Source organism: Oncorhynchus masou, chromosome 12 (genome assembly GCF_036934945.1).
Source record: "Oncorhynchus masou masou isolate Uvic2021 chromosome 12, UVic_Omas_1.1, whole genome shotgun sequence".
In the NCBI taxonomy this organism is placed as follows: domain Eukaryota; kingdom Metazoa; phylum Chordata; class Actinopteri; order Salmoniformes; family Salmonidae; genus Oncorhynchus; species Oncorhynchus masou.
In genome coordinates, this window is record NC_088223.1 from 50,491,321 (window position 1) to 50,511,459 (window position 20,139).

The 20,139-nt window shown below is 43.8% G+C and overlaps 2 protein-coding genes across 3 annotated transcripts in view; one reads left to right on the forward strand and one right to left on the reverse strand.

Annotated features, from left to right (window-relative positions):
* The first annotated feature begins 626 nt into the window (after nt 1-626).
* Nucleotides 627-1,875, forward strand: LOC135550302 (cytochrome c oxidase subunit 8B, mitochondrial). The gene is made up of 2 exons (XM_064980972.1): nt 627-859; nt 1,525-1,875. The coding sequence occupies exons 1-2, from the start codon at nt 743-745 to the stop codon at nt 1,618-1,620; spliced, it is 213 nt and encodes a 70-aa protein (XP_064837044.1). The 5' UTR covers nt 627-742; the 3' UTR covers nt 1,621-1,875.
* Nucleotides 1,876-10,338: 8,463 nt separating this feature from the next.
* Nucleotides 10,339-20,139, reverse strand: part of LOC135550303 (pro-neuregulin-2, membrane-bound isoform-like) — a 65,399-nt gene continuing 55,598 nt past the window's right edge. The window contains exons 6-11 of one of the 2 annotated variants that reach the window (XM_064980973.1): nt 19,787-19,810; nt 16,800-16,902; nt 16,561-16,684; nt 16,090-16,217; nt 15,734-15,955; nt 10,339-13,833 (exon numbers count right to left, since the gene is read on the reverse strand). In XM_064980973.1, the coding sequence (XP_064837045.1) occupies nt 13,170-13,833; nt 15,734-15,955; nt 16,090-16,217; nt 16,561-16,684; nt 16,800-16,902; nt 19,787-19,810 (1,265 nt within the window). In that variant the 3' untranslated portion in view covers nt 10,339-13,169. The remainder of the gene's footprint in view (nt 13,834-15,733; nt 15,956-16,089; nt 16,218-16,560; nt 16,685-16,799; nt 16,903-19,786; nt 19,811-20,139) is intronic. The other variant, XM_064980975.1, reaches the window with a different exon arrangement.

Here is a 20,139-nt window from a genome sequence, read left to right on the forward strand (position 1 = left end):
AACCTCCCCCTGATTTGGGATCTGTGTTATTGAAGAGTAACATCAACTGCTATCCGTGGGGAACTAACGACTAAGGTTAGGTGAACTAAAACGAGAAAGGTTAGGTGAAATTATGTAGCAAGTTAGGTGAATTGGGTTAAATGTAGAATAAGGGTTAGCTAAAATTCTACAGTTGTCCTTAACTTGACCCGAACATGCAACCTTTGGATTGCTAGACTGTCACAGATTATGCCTCCCATCCTCCCTGACCAACTTCCCTACAAATTTTAAGGTAAGAATGTCACTGTACTGTTTTACAGCTGTTGTATCATGTGCACGTGGTGAATAAACTTAAAATTTAATGTTTTGTTTGTCTCAAGTAACGACTAAGTAGACCAGGGTTCCCCAAACTCAGTCCTGAAAACTGTATGGAGATCAAATATTACATTGATGACAAAATTAGCAGAATCTGCCAAAATCCTTCTCGCTCAATCTTCTTCCGCAGCCCGCCACTGGCACTGTGCTTCTTCACATCACCATATCATGGTAGTGAGTGGAAACGCCAAACCGGATGCTTCACGTTTACACATCCGGTGAAATATCTGGCTCATTCTTCTATCCGAGACATGGCGATGCGCACGCGTTAGTCCTTTTGTGTGACAACTACAACTCCCACATTGCCGTTATTGCCGACCGGCGGATCCCCTCCTCTGTAACCAACTTCCCCAGTTTTCAATCAAGAACCTCTACTCAAACAGCAGGCATGTCTGGGCTCATCAGAACTATTTCAACCCGCACTGCTCCAGCTCTGCGCGGACCTATGATTACCCAGAGGGCCAGTGTCTTCACCAGACCGGCTAAAGACCCTCTCGGCCCTGCTGTAAGTAATTGTACCTGTATTTTTCATACAGACAAGAAAATCATCAGTAGCTAGCTCGTCGTAGTAGCTGTTGTGGCATACATCCTTATGATGTTAGGCCTGTTAGCCAGCTAACTAACTAAATATAGCTGCATTTTTATCAATTAATTATGGTCATAATTCCACTTTGGTGGGGTAACATCGCAACGAGTCACGAGTGTTGCATAGATGTCTTATTTTATCCCAAAAATACATTGGACATTTTAGTTGGACTGGAAGGTCACGTTAACGTTAGCAAGCTAGGTCAGTTCGTGACAGGCAAGGATGTACAACTACCTTGCCAACGCCGGCTGACACTGACAGATCGCGGTTGTGTTTTGTGGCTATATACCCTTTTGATAGGAAACTATAGGTATTCATAATGTAAAAGTGTATAGTATTATTGCTGTTGTGATCATTTGCTAACGCTTTATTGCGTTAATCTCCAAGGTCGTGTTAGCTATGTAGCTACTTCAGCTAGTTAGGTAACATTGCTAGTCACCGATGATTCAGCACATGACATTGAGCCTCAATTTGAGGCAATCTGTTCTATACATTTGATCATTCTGTAACGTTACACAACACTCTCAACATGGCACCTTGCCTGGAATAATGTAACCATGTTTTCGCTCCCTCCCTTTCTGTAGGAGACAGTCATCGGACTGGGGATGTTCGCAGTGGCTATCCTGGGACCTTCCGGTTGGGTTCTCGCCAACATTGAGAACTACAAGAAGAAAGAATAACTTAACATGGACTCTGTCTTAACTGGGACGTCCCGTACATTCTCTACTTACTCAAGACCCTCCTGGGACCACTTCAAAAAACTCCTCTTAAAAACATGGAACAAATCCCCAACCTCCATGAACTACCTCTTCTCTCCAGTCTGAGTGTCTGCCAATAGAATGGCTGCACAACATGAAAATTTGTGAATTTTAATTGGCTTCTTCAAACAAGGAGTATGTTACAATAATGATAATAAACATATTTAAACTTTAAAATGGTCTAGTATCAAATGTGCATGTTAAGTGATTCTCATTAATGCCAACACCGCCCATTAAATAGAATAGAGAGAAATAGTATGTAAGAACTGTCTGTTTAATATCAGTGGCCACCAACAGTATATCAGGTTCTTTCTGCTTTACTATGGGTATAAACCAAGATATTAACCATTTCACATACCTGCAACAGTTATTTTTGGGTTATGTAAGTACTGTAGCACTGATACTGAAAGGGTCAAGATTTCATCCAGCCTCTATCAATAGCACCATCTGTTGGCCAGTAGCTGTTGTTACAATATAATACGCTGCTGTAGACGTGAACATAATATGGTGCATTGGTTTTTATTGTGCATCTTTGTGCCATGTCAGTTATTGAGACAAGGAGTTTGCTTTTATTTGGCTCAGTTTAATTTGTTAGTATAGATTTGGATTTCATATCTAAGTCTGTGCATTTGAGAGTTTGAAAATATCTACAGAGTTGTGCTCCTATGGACCCCTAAATTACTTATTTAATATGCCCGTCTCGTATTTAACGCTAATGCCATCTGGTTAAAACATAAAAAGGAGTCAAGATGTTTGTTTACTTCATAAACTAAATGGATCTTTTGTAATTACTTAAATGATCATAGTGGAAAATGATCTGATGCATCACGATGAACTGAAATGAGGGCATCAAAGAAACGTGATCACTGTTCAACTCTGCGTTGTCACAGAAAGGAGGGTTGAAAATGTCAGGTTCCTCCAGTCCGAGCACCATGTCATACTGAGGATCAAAAAGACAGGTGGTCACAAAAAGCTCTTTCGCAATTAATTTCTCTCTATTCTTCACATCCTTATTTCTCACCTTCTCAAACCACATTGACCCAAAGATCTTCCCCTGAGCCAGGGCTCCTGTAGCACCAAACCCTTTGAAGGTAAGTGGTACACAATCTCCATTTTAGGATGTTTTGTCTGATTTAACACTCATTAAACATGAACCTTGTTTGAGCCTTCCTCGTTAGTTATTGCAGTTGTAAAGCATAAAGCAGGTGTAATATCATGCAGTAAAAAAAATAAAGCCATTGCTTAAAGAAAAGAATAAGCAAACATGTTTGGTGTTTTGCCAAAAGGCATGTGGGAGACTCCCCAAACATATGGAAGAAGGTACTCTGGTCAGATGAGACAAATTGAGCTTTTTGGCCATCAAGGAAAACACTATGGCGCAAACCCAAAACCTCCCATCACCCCGAGAATATCATGTTTTTCACCGGCAGGGGCTGGGAAACTGGTCAGAATTGAAGGAATGATGGATGGCGTTAAATACAGGGATATTCTTGAGGGAAACCTGTTTCAGTCTTCCAGAGATTTGAGACTGGGAAGGAGGTTCACCTTCCAGCAGGACAATGACCCTAAGCATACTGTTAAAGCAACACTCAAGTGGTTTAAGGGGAACATTTAAATGTCTTGGAATGGCCTAGTCAAAGCCCAGACCTCAATCCTATTGAGAATCTGTGGTATGACTTAAAGATTGCTGTACACCAGCGGAACCCATCCAACTTGAAGGAGCAGTTTTGCCTTGAAGAATGGGCAGGAATCCTGGTGGCTAGATGTACCAAGCTTATAGAGACATACCCCAAGAGACTTGCAGTTGTAATTGCTGCAAAAGGTGGCTCTACAAAGTGTTGACTTTGGGGGGGATCAATAGTTATTTACACTCAAGTTTTCTGTTTTTCTGACTTATTTCTTGTTTGTTTCACAATAAAAAATATTTTGCATCTTCAAAGTGTGTAATGTTGTGTAAATCAAATGATACAACCTTGAAATAAACTTTTTTTTAGGGGGGGGGGGGGTTGTAAGGCAACAAAATAGGAACAATTGGGGGTGAATACTTTTGCCAGCCCCTGTATTGCCTAAACATAAGCCTTTCAATAAAGAATATAGATGAAAAGATCTATAAGATCGACATACGGGGCAGGATCCTTTAGTTAAGCCACAATGACTTTATCAAGCCCCTGACGTCTCATACTTAAGTCTCTTCGGCAAATAAACGTTATACATCTGTGTACCGTTATTCCTGTATTGGTTTGTCACATTAGCAGCTATAATTGTAAAGGCCATTACCTCTAGGATGACGTCATGATATTCTGTGTTGCCCATTAAAGCGAATTGTCTTCAATTGTGTTTTGCATTTTCCAACAGACTCCCTTTTTTGCTAATCAAATCTAATTGTATTGGTCACGTACACGTGGTTAGCAGATGTTAATGTAGCAATGCTTGCGCTTCTAGTTTCTGACCGTGCAGTAATATCTAACAAGTAATCTAACCATTTCACAACTACCTTATACACACACAAGTGTAAAGGAATGACTAAGAATATGTACATGTAGCGATGGCTGAACAGCATAGGCAAGATGCATTAGATGGTATAGAGCACAGTATATACATATGAGATGAGTAATGTAGGGTATGTGAACATTATATAAAGTGGTATTGTTTAATGTGGCTAGTGATACATTTATTACATCCAATTATTAAAGTGGTTAGAGATTGAGTCTGTATGTTGGCAGCAGCCACTCAATGTTAGTGATGGCTGTTTAACAGTCTGAGATAGAAGCTGTTTTTCAGTCTCTCGGTCCCTGCTTTGATGAACCTGTACCGACCTCGCCTTCTGGATGATAGCAGAGTGAACAGGCAGTGGCTCGGGTGGTTGTTGTCCTTCATTATCTTTTTGGCCTTCCTGTGACATCGGGTGGTGTAGGTATCCTGGAGTGCAGGTAGTTTGCCCCCGGTGATGCGTTGTGCAGACCTCACTACCCTCTGGAGAGCCTTACGGTTGAGGGCGGAGCAGTTTCCATACCAGGCGGTGATACACTCCGACAGGATGCTCTCGATTGTGCATCTGTAAAAGTTTGAGTGTTTTTGGTGACAAGCCACATTTCTTCAGCCTCCTGAGGTTGAAGAGGCTCTGTTGCACCTTCTTCACCACACTGTCTGTGTGGGTGGACCATTTCAGTTTGTCCGTGACGTGTACGCCGAGGAACTTAACTTTCCACCTTCACTACTGTCCCGTCGATGTGGATGGGGGGGTGCTCCCTCTGCTGTTTCCTGAAGTCTACAATCATCTCCTTTGTTTTGTTAACGTTGAGTGCGAGGTTATTTTCCAGACACCACACTCCGAGGGCCCTCACCTCCTCCCTGTAGGCCGTCTCCTCTGGGATTTTGCAATAAATAAAAAAACTGGGCTGGATAAACATGCTCGCTTGATTTGTATACATTTGATTGTTTTGTATTAATATTAACATGTCATTATGCACGCACACTGAAGATTTAGGCTGACACCTAAATGACTGTGTTAATCCCCCCCCCGTCCCCCGTCTGCTGTAAAACAAGAAAAAAATGACGGTTTTAAAAGCGGAAAAGGGATTTCTGTAATTTTGTGTTTCATGCGTGAACCATCCTTAATCTCTCATTTTGTCATCAATTTGACCTAGCATCATTTACTGAGTGGTAGGTGTTATGACGGCTATAAGCGTAACGACCAAAATAAAGACAGACTAACGGCATAGAGTGAGTCATCACTGAGGACGAGAAGTAGAATGTCAGAGAGGACTGGATCATGGAACTTTTTACTGTATGTAAACTATAGGGTCGGAGTTATTCGGTGATTCAGGGCTTGTACTGACACTATGGTGCATTGGTGGAGGAGTTGAAGACACATGGTCCAGTACGGAGTATTTTTCTATGTCATTGAAGCACAAACACACAATGGACAACTGGAACTGAATGGAGGTTATGGAACAGGGGGGATGTTAGAAATAGATCCCATGCCTTTGAACAACCTTTATGTTGCCTGGGAATTGTTTGAGTAGTTTATCATTGCCTGTTATAAAATAGAGGAAGTGACCCTTGGGGCCTGGTGGCTGATGGTATAGTGCTAGTAGCTTTGTAAGGGGAGGCTGGGGAGAGCATTATGTCTGCTGCAGCTCCATACAGTGGGCATGCTTTGTGCTGTGTAGTATGCTGATCTTTATGGTTGTCCAGCCAGCAGTGGATGGTGTTCTGATTGTGGGTGAATAGCCGTATTTGGCTTGAATACCATCGTGGAGATTATATATTTGAAATTTTCACAAAAACATCCCATGTTTTTATTAAAGATGATTTATTTTTGTAGGTATCAGATTCAAACATACATACAGTAATAGACCTATGGATAGTTTATAGTTTATTATTAACTGGGTGGTTCGAGCCCTGAATGCTGATTGGCTGAAAGCCGTGGTATATCAGAGCGTATACCACAGGTATAACAAAAATAATAATTTTTTACCGCTCTAATTACATTGGTAACCAGTTTATAATAGCAATAATGCGCCTTGGGGGTTTGTGGTATATGGCCAATATACCTCTACTACGGGCTGTATCCAGGCAGTCCGCGTTGCGTTGTGATTAAGAACAGCCCCTGGCCGTGGTATATTGACCATATACCACATCCCCTCGAACCTTATTGCCAATGCCGTCCATCAATGGTGGTGAGACTGTAAAAAAATTAAAATAACATATGAATTTCAAGTATATAGTTACACCAAGAGCTAGAAAACTATTTCTCAAATAGAAATGCAACCTCGCACCCCCCCCCCTTTATTTATTCTTTAATCTGGTGACATTGAATGAATGAATTCTTTTACCATCTAGTTTAATTTACAAAGAATAAACATTCTCTGACTTACTGCATGGAGGAGGTATATGGGCCAAGCTCCCAGCAGCCAGACACAAGCTGATGGTAAATAGAAGGTACTGTAGACTTGCACTGTGTGGCCATGTTGGTCTACTGGAAACGGCTTGGGCGCACTCAATAGCAGTCTTGGTTGAAGTTCTCTGACACACCTTTGTTTTTAAGGTGTACTTATATACACCTCTCACTAAGGCCAATCCTACACTTAAAAGGTTGACCCTCCGAGAGCGAGGAGACAGAAAGAGAGCAAAAAAAGAGAAATTGAGAGCGAAAGAGACTGAAAGAGAGAAATAGAGCGAAGCATGAGGGCAAGCAGTAGCATTGAAGCAGTAAGCAACCTTAACTCAACACCTAACGAACTCGGAGAGATTTGTAAAAATGTACATTTGAAAATGTGACCACTATCAATTTCAAAGATGGCGCTATAGGTGTAAGGACTGACAAGACAATGAATTGTCAACCCAGATCAGAACCCAGATTTTCTGGCAAAGGCCAAAAGGCAGAAACGGTAGTACAATAAATAAATAGTGCTACTTTGCAAGCACAGCGTTAGTGGGGGTTCTTCTGACTTGAACTGTATTGTTTCTTTCTCCAATGCGCCTGAAAGGGTTGATGTACGTTAACCCTTGAAATGTGCTTTCACTTTCTCGCGTGTGACTGAATTCAAGTCCGCTTACAGGGGTGTTTAACATCTGTGTTTCGTTGGGAGTTGTGTGGAAGGTCAAAGTGTCATACCTTCTCAAGATTTCTTTTTTTTTTCTCCAAAAATGTTATCCATACCCTGTTGTGATGCGGCAATGTACAAGTACAGAAGAAAATCATATGACTGAATTGTCGATGACCTTATTGGCTTTTGTAGTAACCAGCACACTGCATGTACTGTGATCTGTGTTATATATTGGTAAAACACTGCAATACTGGTTTATATACACTTTCCTGGGTTTAGCGGGTCATAGGTCTTTTTATTTTTGCTTTGGTTGATCGCTTACGGTACCGGACATGAAAGACTCTTCTGATCTCTGAAGTGTTCTGGCCGTTGTGCTTGATTTTACCCCCACGATCGCATGGAACTTCCATCTCTTATTGCTCAAGTGAACAGCAAACCTGCTTTCAAAAAGGAAACGGATAAAGCAACACCTCACGACACAACGCCTCTCCCCTATTCGACCCAGGTCGTTTGTGTCTATGCATTGATATGTACTGTAGGCTACGTGGGCCTTTAAAAAAAAAAATTGACGTCGTTCTGTCCTTGAGCCGTTGTCATCTAATGTTCCGTATGGTCATGTTTCACATTTTGTGTGGACCCCCCAGGAAGAGTAGCTGCTGCTTTGACAACAACTATTGGGGGATCCTAATGAAAACACCAAAAAGTTCACCGGTTAATGATTGCATTCAAATGCAATCCCAATTAAAACAAAAACATTTAGCAATATTTGAAAACACCTATTACCATTTAGTCATCTTCAATGCAAGGAACAGTGGCATTCATTGCAGACGATAAGTATTTTTAGTGTATGAGATATCTTGCCTGATCCACACTAGGAAGGAAAATAGGATTTATTCTTGACCTTGGTTTTGGTTTTGCTGGAATACATTACCTGAATACACATTTCAAGAGGAAATGTAAAACCAGACTCTAGACTGGGACCTGTAACAGGTCAGACTATGCACAACTCCATTGCGAGACACAGGGGAGACTGACTGAATGACTATGTTATCCTTACATGTTATACTCATTCAGTTGTTACAAGGTGAATCCATGCGGAGCTGACCTGCAATTACAGAGCAATCAGTGGAGGGTTAGGTTCCACGGCCACACCCGGCTCTAACAGTGCTGGAGAAGGAAGGCCCTCCCTCACAAGGCCTGCTTTGACAAAGCATGCACTTGGAAGGGTTCCACACCAAACTATTAGCCAAGGAAATACCATCAGAGGTTTACAAGCATCAAATAATGATCGGAAGCAGTCACGGTTTATTACCGTGTGTGTGTTTTATAAGCAAACATGTGCGTCAATGGACATGCACTGTCTGGTCCATTTTATCGGATAACAAAAAATAATAATAATGAACATGGATAATCATGTCTTCTATCAAATTAGTGAAAGAGGCTTCTTGACCCAAGTTGATGGGAACAGGATGAGGTAATGCAGCGGTACAATTTATTTTCCCAGAGATCCACCCTTCACCTGCCAATGGACTAACAAATAATAATCCCTACCAAGAGAGGGCTTCTTTTCCCCATAAGCGCTGCGAGTGAGTCATGTCTAAGGCAAGGCATACTAGAAATACAAGATAGATGGTGTTCTAATCCGTGACTGACGAGTCAGACGTTCCTTCAGGTCCATATTCTTCAGACAAAAAGAGGCTGAGTTCTCCCCGACGTGACAATTGATGCGAATGGACAAAGAGTCTACCGCTGGCCTTGAATATTTACAGTAATGCTGTTTTCACAAGGCTTTTGACCTTGCAAAGACGTGCGAAGCAGATGTACTGGAACAGAGAAGCACAGAGATGCCAAATTGATCTGAACAGTTGAATGAAGCATGGAGAAATATCGCACAATATTCCCTAGGAAGCAATCACTTCTCTAGCATTTGATAGCCACAATTCAGATTGATTTCCAAGGATGCGAAAAGTCAGCAGGTACATTTCTCGCAAAATATAAAGAAAAGTGGTGAAAATTGGTTACTCTTTGATTGAACACACCATTAGCCTTCATAAGGCTGTTGTAAAGTGGACATGAAAGATATGTTTAAGAGTTTGTGAGAAAACAAAATGCTGTTTCTCAAGCATGCGCTCTCCCTGCAATGGCTGGCAGTCTGGGACACTGACTTACAAGCGTCGCTTTGAAAAAGGTGCCATGAATGCAAGATTTGTGTGTGAGCGAGTTCAACATGTTGCAATGCGTGTTAATCTTTAAATGAGTGGGAAACAGTCGGCAACAATAGCTGTACTTGGAATAGGATCAAATACTACTGCGGTATATTCCAAGGAGTCCTCTCACAGTATCGAGGTGAAATCCCCAAATCACTCACTGACTTGTTTTAAAATTGGTTTGACAGAAGTGAAATAACATGACACACGTGTTCCAAATTTGAGCATGTCAGGATTTACCGGCGAGAACTAGCGCCACATAACTGCTAGTTGATCAGGGTCATCGAAGGGAAATCAATGTGTTCGCGATGATGAAAGCCAGATGAAGGTCTTGGAAATGTCTTGCGAGAAGTCAGAAAGAATTGTTTTGACATTGAACCACCGTGTGAGCAGCTGGAGTATTACAGTGTCAAAAGTGTCATGTTTCCAGTGTGTACATTAGACACATTTTGACACTCAAACTCGTGTATGCCTGTTTCTTGTACAGTACCAGCAGTCTACCTAAACTATACACGGTGTCCTTAGCAGACACACAGTCTAGTACACTCTTCATTAGTTTGTGTGTACAAGGGAGCATTTTTCCTAACTCTTACCTTGTGCGTAACAGAGTTAGAACAATGTTTCCCCTGGTTTCTGTGGTCCCATATCTCAAGATATTGGAGAAATGGCACGCTTGGACAGGGTTACTGTCCAAGAGACGTATCACAGCACACACACTTCAGATACTGGAAACAAACAGTATGTCCACAAGCAGGAAGTTCCCCAAAACCAGTCATACTTCAACCCAATGGCTAAGGATATCTCAAAACACACCAAAGCCCTGCACAGAGGATGACCGCTTATGTTAAAATGACATGAATAAAGATTTATTTTATCATATGAACAGGTGGATCATTTTTTCATTTTATTTAACAATCTATGACAATCTCACATTTTTTTCTAGCATATTCCAAGAATGGACATGGGTGGGGGGGCTTTTTTTTATTGCTGAATGTGAAATGAAATACACTTTCACTGACCGAAAAAAAAAAGAAATGTCTGCTGCTTCTTCACCATGCACGCATCTAACCTTGACCACAAGCACATGCAGAGGAGAGGTGTTCAAACATTTCAAGCGAGGAGGGAAGAAAAAAGGAAAAAGGATGAAAAAGGATGAATCTGGCAGCACTTCTGTCAGGTGAGTAGAGGGGCAAGATGGGGGTGGGGGTATCACATTCAAACTAACTAAAGAAGCACGGTCTACTTTTGCATTTTTTTTTTCAAACATACAAAATTAGACCCAGACTGAAGGACCCGGAAGGAGAGAGAATCCATAGGGGAGATGAGATAGAAAACCAGTGTCTATGTGTCTGTGTCACTCTGCCTTTCATCATACAACAGATACACGTTCTGTTTCAAATCCTACTTGTCAGTTTGGTTGTCCTCTAGATTAACTGGATGATTTGTCCTGGTACAGTCATTTGAGTTTTTTTTTGGTTGCGTTTCAAAATGTATATGACCAGTTCTGCAAGATTATCAACTGTTTTCTGTCACTACAATTCAAATGGATTGCCAAAACAAGCTCCTGCAATATTTTTTTGGGGGGGAGTGGAGGACAGAGAAGTTTGAACAGTTTGTTAACTTTTAGTGACATACTTCATAACAGGCAACAAATACCTATCCTTATCCACAAGACTGAGCAGCGCTCGACGTTAGTGTATGAGACCCTTTAAAGTGGTTAGTCATTCCTGTAGACTTGCGTGTTGTCTGCTTGCTCTCGACATAGTGAGATAAGAATTCATGAACCCCCCCCCCCCAAAAAAAAAAAAGAAAATCTATGAACATGAATCTGTGAATGAGGAAACTTGACAATTCGAGCAATGGCTGCATAACGGCATGAAATTATAATAATGATGTAAATATGTATTCCTATCATGGTGCTTCTTCTTATTCTACACTACAGGCATTACATAGGTTTCACACAACACACTACAGTCACCTCTTAGAAAATGATGTTAAACAGAGCAAACTGGAAAGTTTGCATATTTTGGCATTTTATGACCCTCCAAAGTTTCACAGCTATTTATATTGTATTGGTGTCGTGTGTTCTGTTCTGTTCAACACTCTGCTTTACTTTACTATAGATGGGAGTGCTCAGAGGAATAGCAAGTTGGGTGTGACCTTAATGTCCTTGGGGGGACCTTAAGTCCTAGGTAGGTCTGATGGTGGAGGGGGAAGGGGGGGGGGGGGGGGTCCTGAGACGCTGTGCGGCCCTTCACTCTGGCCACGGGGACAAAATGGACAGGTGAGGAAGAGGCGGCATGGGGGTCATGGGAGAAAGTCTCTTTGCATTGAGCCACTATCACTGAGGGCAGACTAACTGCTACTGTACACTGACAAGTGGTGTTTCTTCTTCAGAATCACAGATAAGCCAGCACGTTGGAGGCTTACCCTGTTGGGACAAGGAGGAGGCCATTAGACAAGCCTTACCCGATTGGGACAAGGAGGAGGCCATTAGACAAGCCTTACCCGATTGGGACAAGGAGGGGGCCGTTAGACAAGCCTTACCTGATTGGGACAAGGAGGGGGCCGTTAGACAATCCTTACCCTGTTGGGACAAAGTGGGGGCCATTAGACAAGCCTTACCCTGTTGGGACAAAGTGGGGGCCATTAGACAAGCCTTACCCTGTTGGGACAAAGTGGGGCCATGAAGTAAAACCTTACTCTGTTGGGACAAGGGGGGCCATGAAGTAAAACCTTACCCTGTTAGGTGAGGCAGCTGTAAACACACATCAAGCAACAACATGCAGAACTCTCTACCCAACAGAACTCTCTACCCAACCCAGGTTGGGCCTCACTGTGCATCAGCAGCTTTCCTCTCCTGATTCCGCTTGCTTTGGTGCCCAATAGAGCAATGAGTTGGTACAACACACATACACACACACACGCCCACACACACTCCTTCACTCAGAGAGCAAAAAGGACCTGTGTTGCATTTATCAGATTTTCTATTGGATGCCAAAAATGATAAACCCTATAGGCAAATGATATTAATGTAAACATACACCTTATGATTAAGTGGTTTATATTGCATGATGTGGAAGGGGAGGAGTAATGTTCAAATGGGGCTAGACTCCCAGAAAGAAAAAGAAAAAAGCCAAAAGAGGAAACGTGTATAAAAAAAATGATGTCCATATAAGAAAAGGCTACAAAAACCTCCACTGGCCCTCTGGCATCGGCATACAGCAACAATTCTCCACTGGCCCTCTGGCATCGGCACACAGCAACAATTCTCCACTGGCCCTCTGGCATCGGCATACAGCAAAAACCTCCACTGGCCCTCTGGCATCGGCACACAGCTAAAATCTCCACTGGCCCTCTGGCATCGGCACACAGCAAAAATCTCCACTGGCCCTCTGGCATCGGCACACAGCAAAAATCTCCACTGGCCCTCTGGCATCGGCACACAGCAAAAGGCACCACAATATTACTCTATTTTTTAAGTAGTGAAAAAATTGGCACGTGTTTTTATGCTGTAAATCAAAATGTACATATAAATAGAGTTTTCCCTATAAAAAAAGTCTTTGCTGTTAACTAGTAGACAACTTTTGCTAAAATGAAAATAAATATTTCATTTGTTTAGAATATCTGTCAGTTATATAAAATAAAAATATTTCTTATAGGTGCAGGTTTATAGTATATAGATTTTTTGTTGGTAGGTCAACTTCGTTCTTTAGTGGGGTGCATTGTCCGGTTTGGACCGCGAGTGCGTCTGTCTGGTCTGTACGTTCCCGCGTGCACCGTGCCGCCCCGTAGAGTGCGACTGAGAAGTCCGACTGTCGGCTGGCCTGTAGATGGTGGAGGGCTCCGCGTTCATATTCTGCATACTGAGGAAGGGCGTGCTCTCGCCCTCTTCCTCCTCCGACTCGCTGTCCGTCAGGCAGCTGCGAGAACCATAGTCCCGTGATGCCTCGTATCCTCGCGGCGCTACGTGGCCGTTCAGCCTGGACCTCCGCAAGCGCCGACCCCCTCCACCACCAGGCCCACTTCTCTTTGGTTGCTCTCGGGAGGACAGGTACTCCTGCGTGGTCTCGTAGTCTTCTTCCTCAGCCAGCCGGTAGGGGCTGGAGGGCAGGCTGCCCGTGCTGTCGTTCAGGTAGGTGCGGCGCTGCTGCCGGTAGGGCTCCTGGCGCTGGACGTCGTGCAGGGGCACCTGGTAGCGTCGCAGCAGAGGCTGGTCATCTTCCAGAGGGTAGCGGGTGTGGGCGGCTGGCGGCAGGGACATGGCCTGGCTGGTGTTGGGGGAGGTGATCTGGAAGATAGGCACCTGCGGGGGCAGTGAGTAATGGAAGTCCACTGGAGAGAGGCGGGCCGGCGTCGTCAGGGCCGACACATACCTGTGGTGAGGGTGAAGATGGGAGTGGGGAGGAGAAGGGTGGGGAGAGGAGAGAGAGGACCAGGCCAAACAGCAGCAGCTGAGTTAGATGTCATGTCTAACAGAGTGACGTGGGACAGGGACCCACCATCCACTAACAGCAGTAAGAGACGTTGAGTTATTGAGCAGAGGTTTGTCAGTTGTGTGTGGATGGTGTTTATGACATCCTTGTTTGTCTGTTCATTCAGTCAGTTTGCTATATCTTTGTTATGTTAATAAATGTGTTCATCTTATCGGTTAATGTGACATTTATCCAGTGTTGGGGAAGGTACTCTGAAAATCTAGTTAATCGAGCTACCAATTACTTCACACTAGAAGAAGTTATGACACACTACAGCTACCCTTAAGAAACATATAGTTAACTTTACTAAATCAAATCAAATGTTGCCAAATAAGCTGAATACAACAGGTGTAGTAGACCTTACGCTGGAATGCTTACTTACAAGCCCTTAACCAACATTGCTGTTCAAGAAATAGAGTTAAGAAAATATTTAGTAAATATACTAAAGTTTAAAACAATAATAAAAAAATCGGTTCAATCAAAAAGTAACCCAAGAAATAATGAGGCTATATACAGGGGGTCAATGTGGGGGGGGGGGGGGGGGTACAGATTAGTCTACGTCACTTGTAAAGGGACTACGCATAGATAAAAATACTTCGAGTTACTTTGAAAAAGTAGTTCACTACATCCAAACTACTTTGTGAAAAATGATCGGACGTCAATCTAAAATGTTATATACTACAAATTGCAAGACAGACAAGCCTACATGTCGTTCAATACTCCCCAACACTGCCTTTAGCCTGAGGGAGGGTTATATACCTAGGAAAAACATCAGTGTGGGTGTTGCGCTGGGTTTTGAGGTGCTTTAATATTTAGCTTGTACAATGTGTTGAACTAGTGTCCCTCTCCCCCAGTACTGTCCCTCTTCCTTCATATGTTCTATGGCACTGGGGGAAAAACACAGTACACACTTTAGGAAAAAGCATCTGAAAGATCCAATGGCAAATCTAAAATAAAGTTCATCACTGTTCCACTGTAATCCTGTTGGAAAGATCAGCATTGTTCAGTCAAACGTTAATGTTAGCCTACTGTAGCTATTGGATGAGCGCACTCTCACCAACTTAAAAACACTCTAAAACTAAAATCTCAACATCGTAATTGAAACAAATGAGTGGTCATTGGTTTCCAGCTGAAATAAGTAAATAGAAACCTAAGTTCTGTAAACTTCTCTAAGCCTCTGGAAACGATGAAGATGTGTCCCCACAATAACACCGGTGCTCGATCTTTAGGCATACGGCAACCCAGGGCGGAGGTCACAGTAAAGTTGACAACCACAGCCACACCAGAGACCTGCTAGCTAGAGCTCCACCCCAGAGATCAGATCTGTTGTTCTGCCCTCCGTGTCTTAATGAAGTCCTTACGGTATTCCGCCTCCTGTTTTGCTGCCATACAGAGTTAGGGGAGTACAGTACAGAACAGTGGGCTTGACACAGCAGATTCTTCATAAGAAAGCTGCCTGTGGGATCTCTCCTTTCGACCGGCTTTGACATGCAAAACACTTCACACCTTAATATAGGAAAATACAACTGGATATAACTGAATTTTTGTATACCTACAATATCCTTTATCAGAACAAGACACAAGAACAGTAGCAATGTTGTGACCCGTCTGTCCTACGGTAGGCCTATCTCATCATGTCTGCCTGCCTATGATATAGTATTTGCCATTGACACTTTCAAAGTGCCCTCGCTGGCCTCTAGGGGCTGATAGAGAGCCAGCTGTAAAACGAGGCCTCCTATGGTGGGCACTAGAAAATGCCCCGGTGCCATAACCACAGAGATGGGCCGTGTTCCCTTCCCACCTGTCGCTGTGTGGAGAGTCCCCCAGCGAGTCGAACGAGTCTCCGTACTGCAATCCCGGCCGGTGGGGCACAGTAAAGCCACAGTGTGCGGCACGCCTGGCCCTGGCCTCCATGCACGCAGGACTGTTGCATTTACTGGTCCCCACGGAGGACGACATCATGCCCGGCGAGTCGGAGAGGACACTGTCAGTCCGCTCCAGGCTCCAAGTCCGCTCCTCGTGTCTGAAACGAGAGAGGACCAAAACATAGGGCTGAACCGGAGTATGGTCCAGTGTGCGCCTGTGTGAGTCATTTCCCCTGTGTGCGCCAATGTGCATGTCAAAACATTTGGCTGTGGATGTTGAGTGACGGGTTACCTGTGAGTGGATGAGCGCGCATGGGTATAGGAGTTGTGAGATCTGGAAGACGCGTGGCTGCCGGGGAAAGAAGCCACTGTTCCGTGCCTTATGACACGCTCCGTTGCAGGAACATTCTTTGAGATGTACTAAAAACGCACAGAGGGAAAAGGGTTTGGAGAGATGGCATGAAATCGTGTAACTTTACGCCCATTACTACCACAAAGAAAGACTGTCTTGACAGATGCGAAGCTCTGTTGATTGACCACGTGGGTATGTTCTGGAAGGAGAGGCTTAGTTACTGAAGGCAGTTAACCTGTAACATCCCTACCCTTCAAGAGAGTACACATGGTCCACTAGAGGAAAGTACCATTTCGGATCCCATGGTACAAAAACTCCACAAACAAACATTTAAATCAAAAATCAACTTACCCATCCATCAAAACCAGTAACCGGTCAGTCAGTAAAATAATCAATGAATGTGTGACTCACATCTACCATGGGTATCTCCTCAGGGCCAGGTCCTGGGTGATTGGGTCCATTCGCTAGGTTCCGGTTGGGGTGATCTGCACACATGTTCTGCCGCAGGTGATTGTGCATCTTCTTCCTCTGTTTCCTGTGGAAGAGAGTACCCCCAGTCACTCACATAGATCCTGGCATAGACTGTCATCTCCGCTCCAGGGCTGTCTAACGCAACTAAACCCATTGTATACTGCCCTGGGTTGACTTACTTGGTTTTGCAGTAGGCCACTACACACACGATTCCCACCACCAACAGAGCCACGCAGATACCCGTGATTGTCAGGACTCTTTTTTGATAGAGCTCCTCCGCCTCTGTGGACACAGGCACAGGCACGCAAAGTACAAGGGGGGGGGGGGACAAAACAACATCAGCCCCTTGAAGTGGAAGGTGTTAACCCCATTTGTATCCCATCACACCAGATCCTGATCCCACACCCCCTGCTCCTGTCTCCACAGGTTCTATACTCCCACACTAACCAATACCGCAGATGCTGCTCTCCCTCTGCACATGTATCAAAGCGGCAGACTTACTGTACCGACTGTTGTGAACGTTCGGAAACATGAGCTCGCTGACAGTCCAACTCCAGCCCCTTATTATAATGGCTAATGCACAAAAGCCAGTTAAAAGCTAGTAAATATGAATTGTTATTACAGGAACAATTGTGGTTTCAACATCCTTTACCAAACAAGAAGCCTGGGGTGTTTGGTAGAAATGTAGTCGAAGTGTTTGACATTTAGACGGCTGACATTAACTGGGGAATTTGTACAGCATTCTCTAGAGATGTGGATGATCGACATTCAATTTACATGAAATGTATTTTAATTGCTGTAGCATATCCGTGCTGCGCAAATGCAGTGAGAATTGTTGGGCTGGGTTTACTGTAACTCATGTCACTGTTCTGGATCACTGTTCTAGAGGCATCGCTCTAATGGAGGTCTGCTCAAAACAGGTTGAAAACAGAAAAGCTGTCCCAAATCTGCCACTCTGATTGTAAGAGTGCCTCGTTCATCCAAGAGATCCCGTCTGACTGGAAGCCCATCAGATCAACACAGCTAGACAGAGGCCGCTCAACCTCTCACTGCCCGCTCTGCAAGACCATTTTACACAGAGGCACTCAAACAAGCAGAAACGCAGGTAAGGGGACCCTGCAGGCTTTGAACATGCTCTACATTCAATGCTATAAATATAACACAAATCAAATATAAAAATAAACTATTTTTGAAACTATTATTACATGTCGTTTGACGTGTCTTTTTTTTAGGATCAACTATAAACTATAAAAACACATTTTCAACCGCTTTCCTTTCCCGTAGAAGTGCTCCTGTGAGGAGAGGAGAACGTGGCTTAACCAGGGGAGAGTGGAGGGGAAGAAGGAGCAGGCCAGGGGGAAATACGGATGGTAGTAGTGGGCCTATGATGAATAATGTCATAAAAATGAATTGTATTTGTACAGCTCCCACCCATCGGAGGTTGCCTCTCTCTCTCCCACTCCCTTCATTCACCGGCAACATGGGCAATTTTACATCAGCCTGTCGCTGCAACTGTTTTCTGCCACTATAAATAAATCACCAAGGCTAGTATTTATTTATAGTGGAGAAGAGCAATAGGTCAACCATATGGGTTGTTATCTAGTGATAATGAATTTTCAAAAGTGAGAAGAAACATTCTCGGAGCCTCACACAAATTTACCTGATTGTAGTTTCAAAATTGTATTTTTTATATTTTTTTACAGTGAGGTCTCATAAGAAAATATAAAACTCCAGCATCACGGGCAATTCCTCGGGAAAGGAGGTACTGAAAGAACAGACTATTTCTGTACGCTCTAAACAAGGTATGACATGCTCATACCACAGTAACTTCACTCGAAAGAGTCCAGTCACACAAAGCATTCTACTGGTGCAGACAATTCTCCGCCATAGTAAAGAAATGGATGGGTGCAGGTAGAACAGAGCAGGTCGACTTGCAAAAACTCTATAGTGAGGTTTCAAATGAGAGGAGGTTAGAGGTTAGAGGTGAAGTGTTGAGGGGAGGAGGAGAATGACACAGTTAAGATGGGCAGCGTGGATGTTGGGGGAGGGAGGGAGGGAGGGACGGAGGGAGGGGGGGTAGTCAACTGTAAACCTGGCATAGCATGCTAACAGGGGGGGGGGGGGCAGAGGTAGAGGGGAAAACATGAAAGCAAATCCTGAAGGCCTTTGGTTGAGAGAGGAGAACAGGGGTGTCCTATTTGCAGCACTCATTCCTGAGCTCCTGTCTGTGTCTCAGGGATGTGGCGATGGATTCTGGTGTCGGCTAATACAAGTTGGAACATGGTACAGTTCCTGCTTTATAATGGGTGGATCATTAAAACATGTACCATCACTATCAATTAAAAGTACAGTACGGGAAGTACTGAACAGTGTGTGTGTGTCTGTAAGAGAGAATGAAAGAGAGCGAGAGAGATGGAGGGAGAGTGGGAAGAGAGAGAGAGAGAGAGAGAGAGAGGGAGGTGTATTTGTTTGTGTGTGTTTGTGTGTGTGTTTCTGTGCCTAAGGAGGGCTGAGGGGTTATACAACTCTTCCAGAGTAATGCAATTCAATTCACACTAGTGTTAACACTAGCCAGGGTGTGTGCCAACAGAATCACACGAAACTACGCACTCGCACTGTTTATTCTGTCGTAAACAGCGGGCGTGCGGACGGCCATGGAGGCTTACGAGGATAAGTCTGAAGTCATCAACCCTGGAGATAAGATTCCAGAGGGAGTCAAGACTCTAGTAGGACACTACTTCTCACTGAGTGGAGGATGGATGGAGGGGGAATCTAGTCTACTCCATAAAGGGAGGATCCATGAATCAAGCAGGCTTCCATATTGATTTCTACCTGCTCTACAGGTCTATAGTCCCTTAAAACCAGTTCATCAAGAAGAACTGCTACATGCTCTCCTGTCAGATTGTTTACGTGGTCGAATGTACTGTGCATGTGGTGATGAGGGCTGCAGATTAGGACACCCCGTGGTAATGTTAGAGGGAGATTCGGCTCCACGGGGCAGCCCAGTGAGTTACGGTTATGGTTGATTGACAGATTGATTAACCAATCAATGGGACCATTTACTTTAGAGTCCAGAGGGAATGGAAGCAATGTCAAACAGAACGGAAGGAGATCAAATACACAGCTCTAGTCAAGCTGGGAATTCAAATGAAGTATTGTTCCATACCCATAAATTCAATCCCAAGATGCTCTGCCATTGCAGAAAGTTGACATTTGGGAAAACAACAACGACAACAACAACAAAAAAGGAGAAAAAAAAGAAAGAAGAAGAGACCAGTTTAGGAGAGACGCCTTCCAACATAGATAAACAACAGATATATCCAGTATGTGCACTGAGCAACAGGACTGACGGGACAGTCGGAGACATGGATGGTGAGTCAACAGTAACAGTGGCGGGATGGAGCCGGACAACCATCAAGATAAGACGACAAAAACATCCAAACAAGCGCCACACACAACAGACACAAGACAACAACAAGCAGTTAGTCAATCTAGACTATGGCATGCAAAACCAGACAT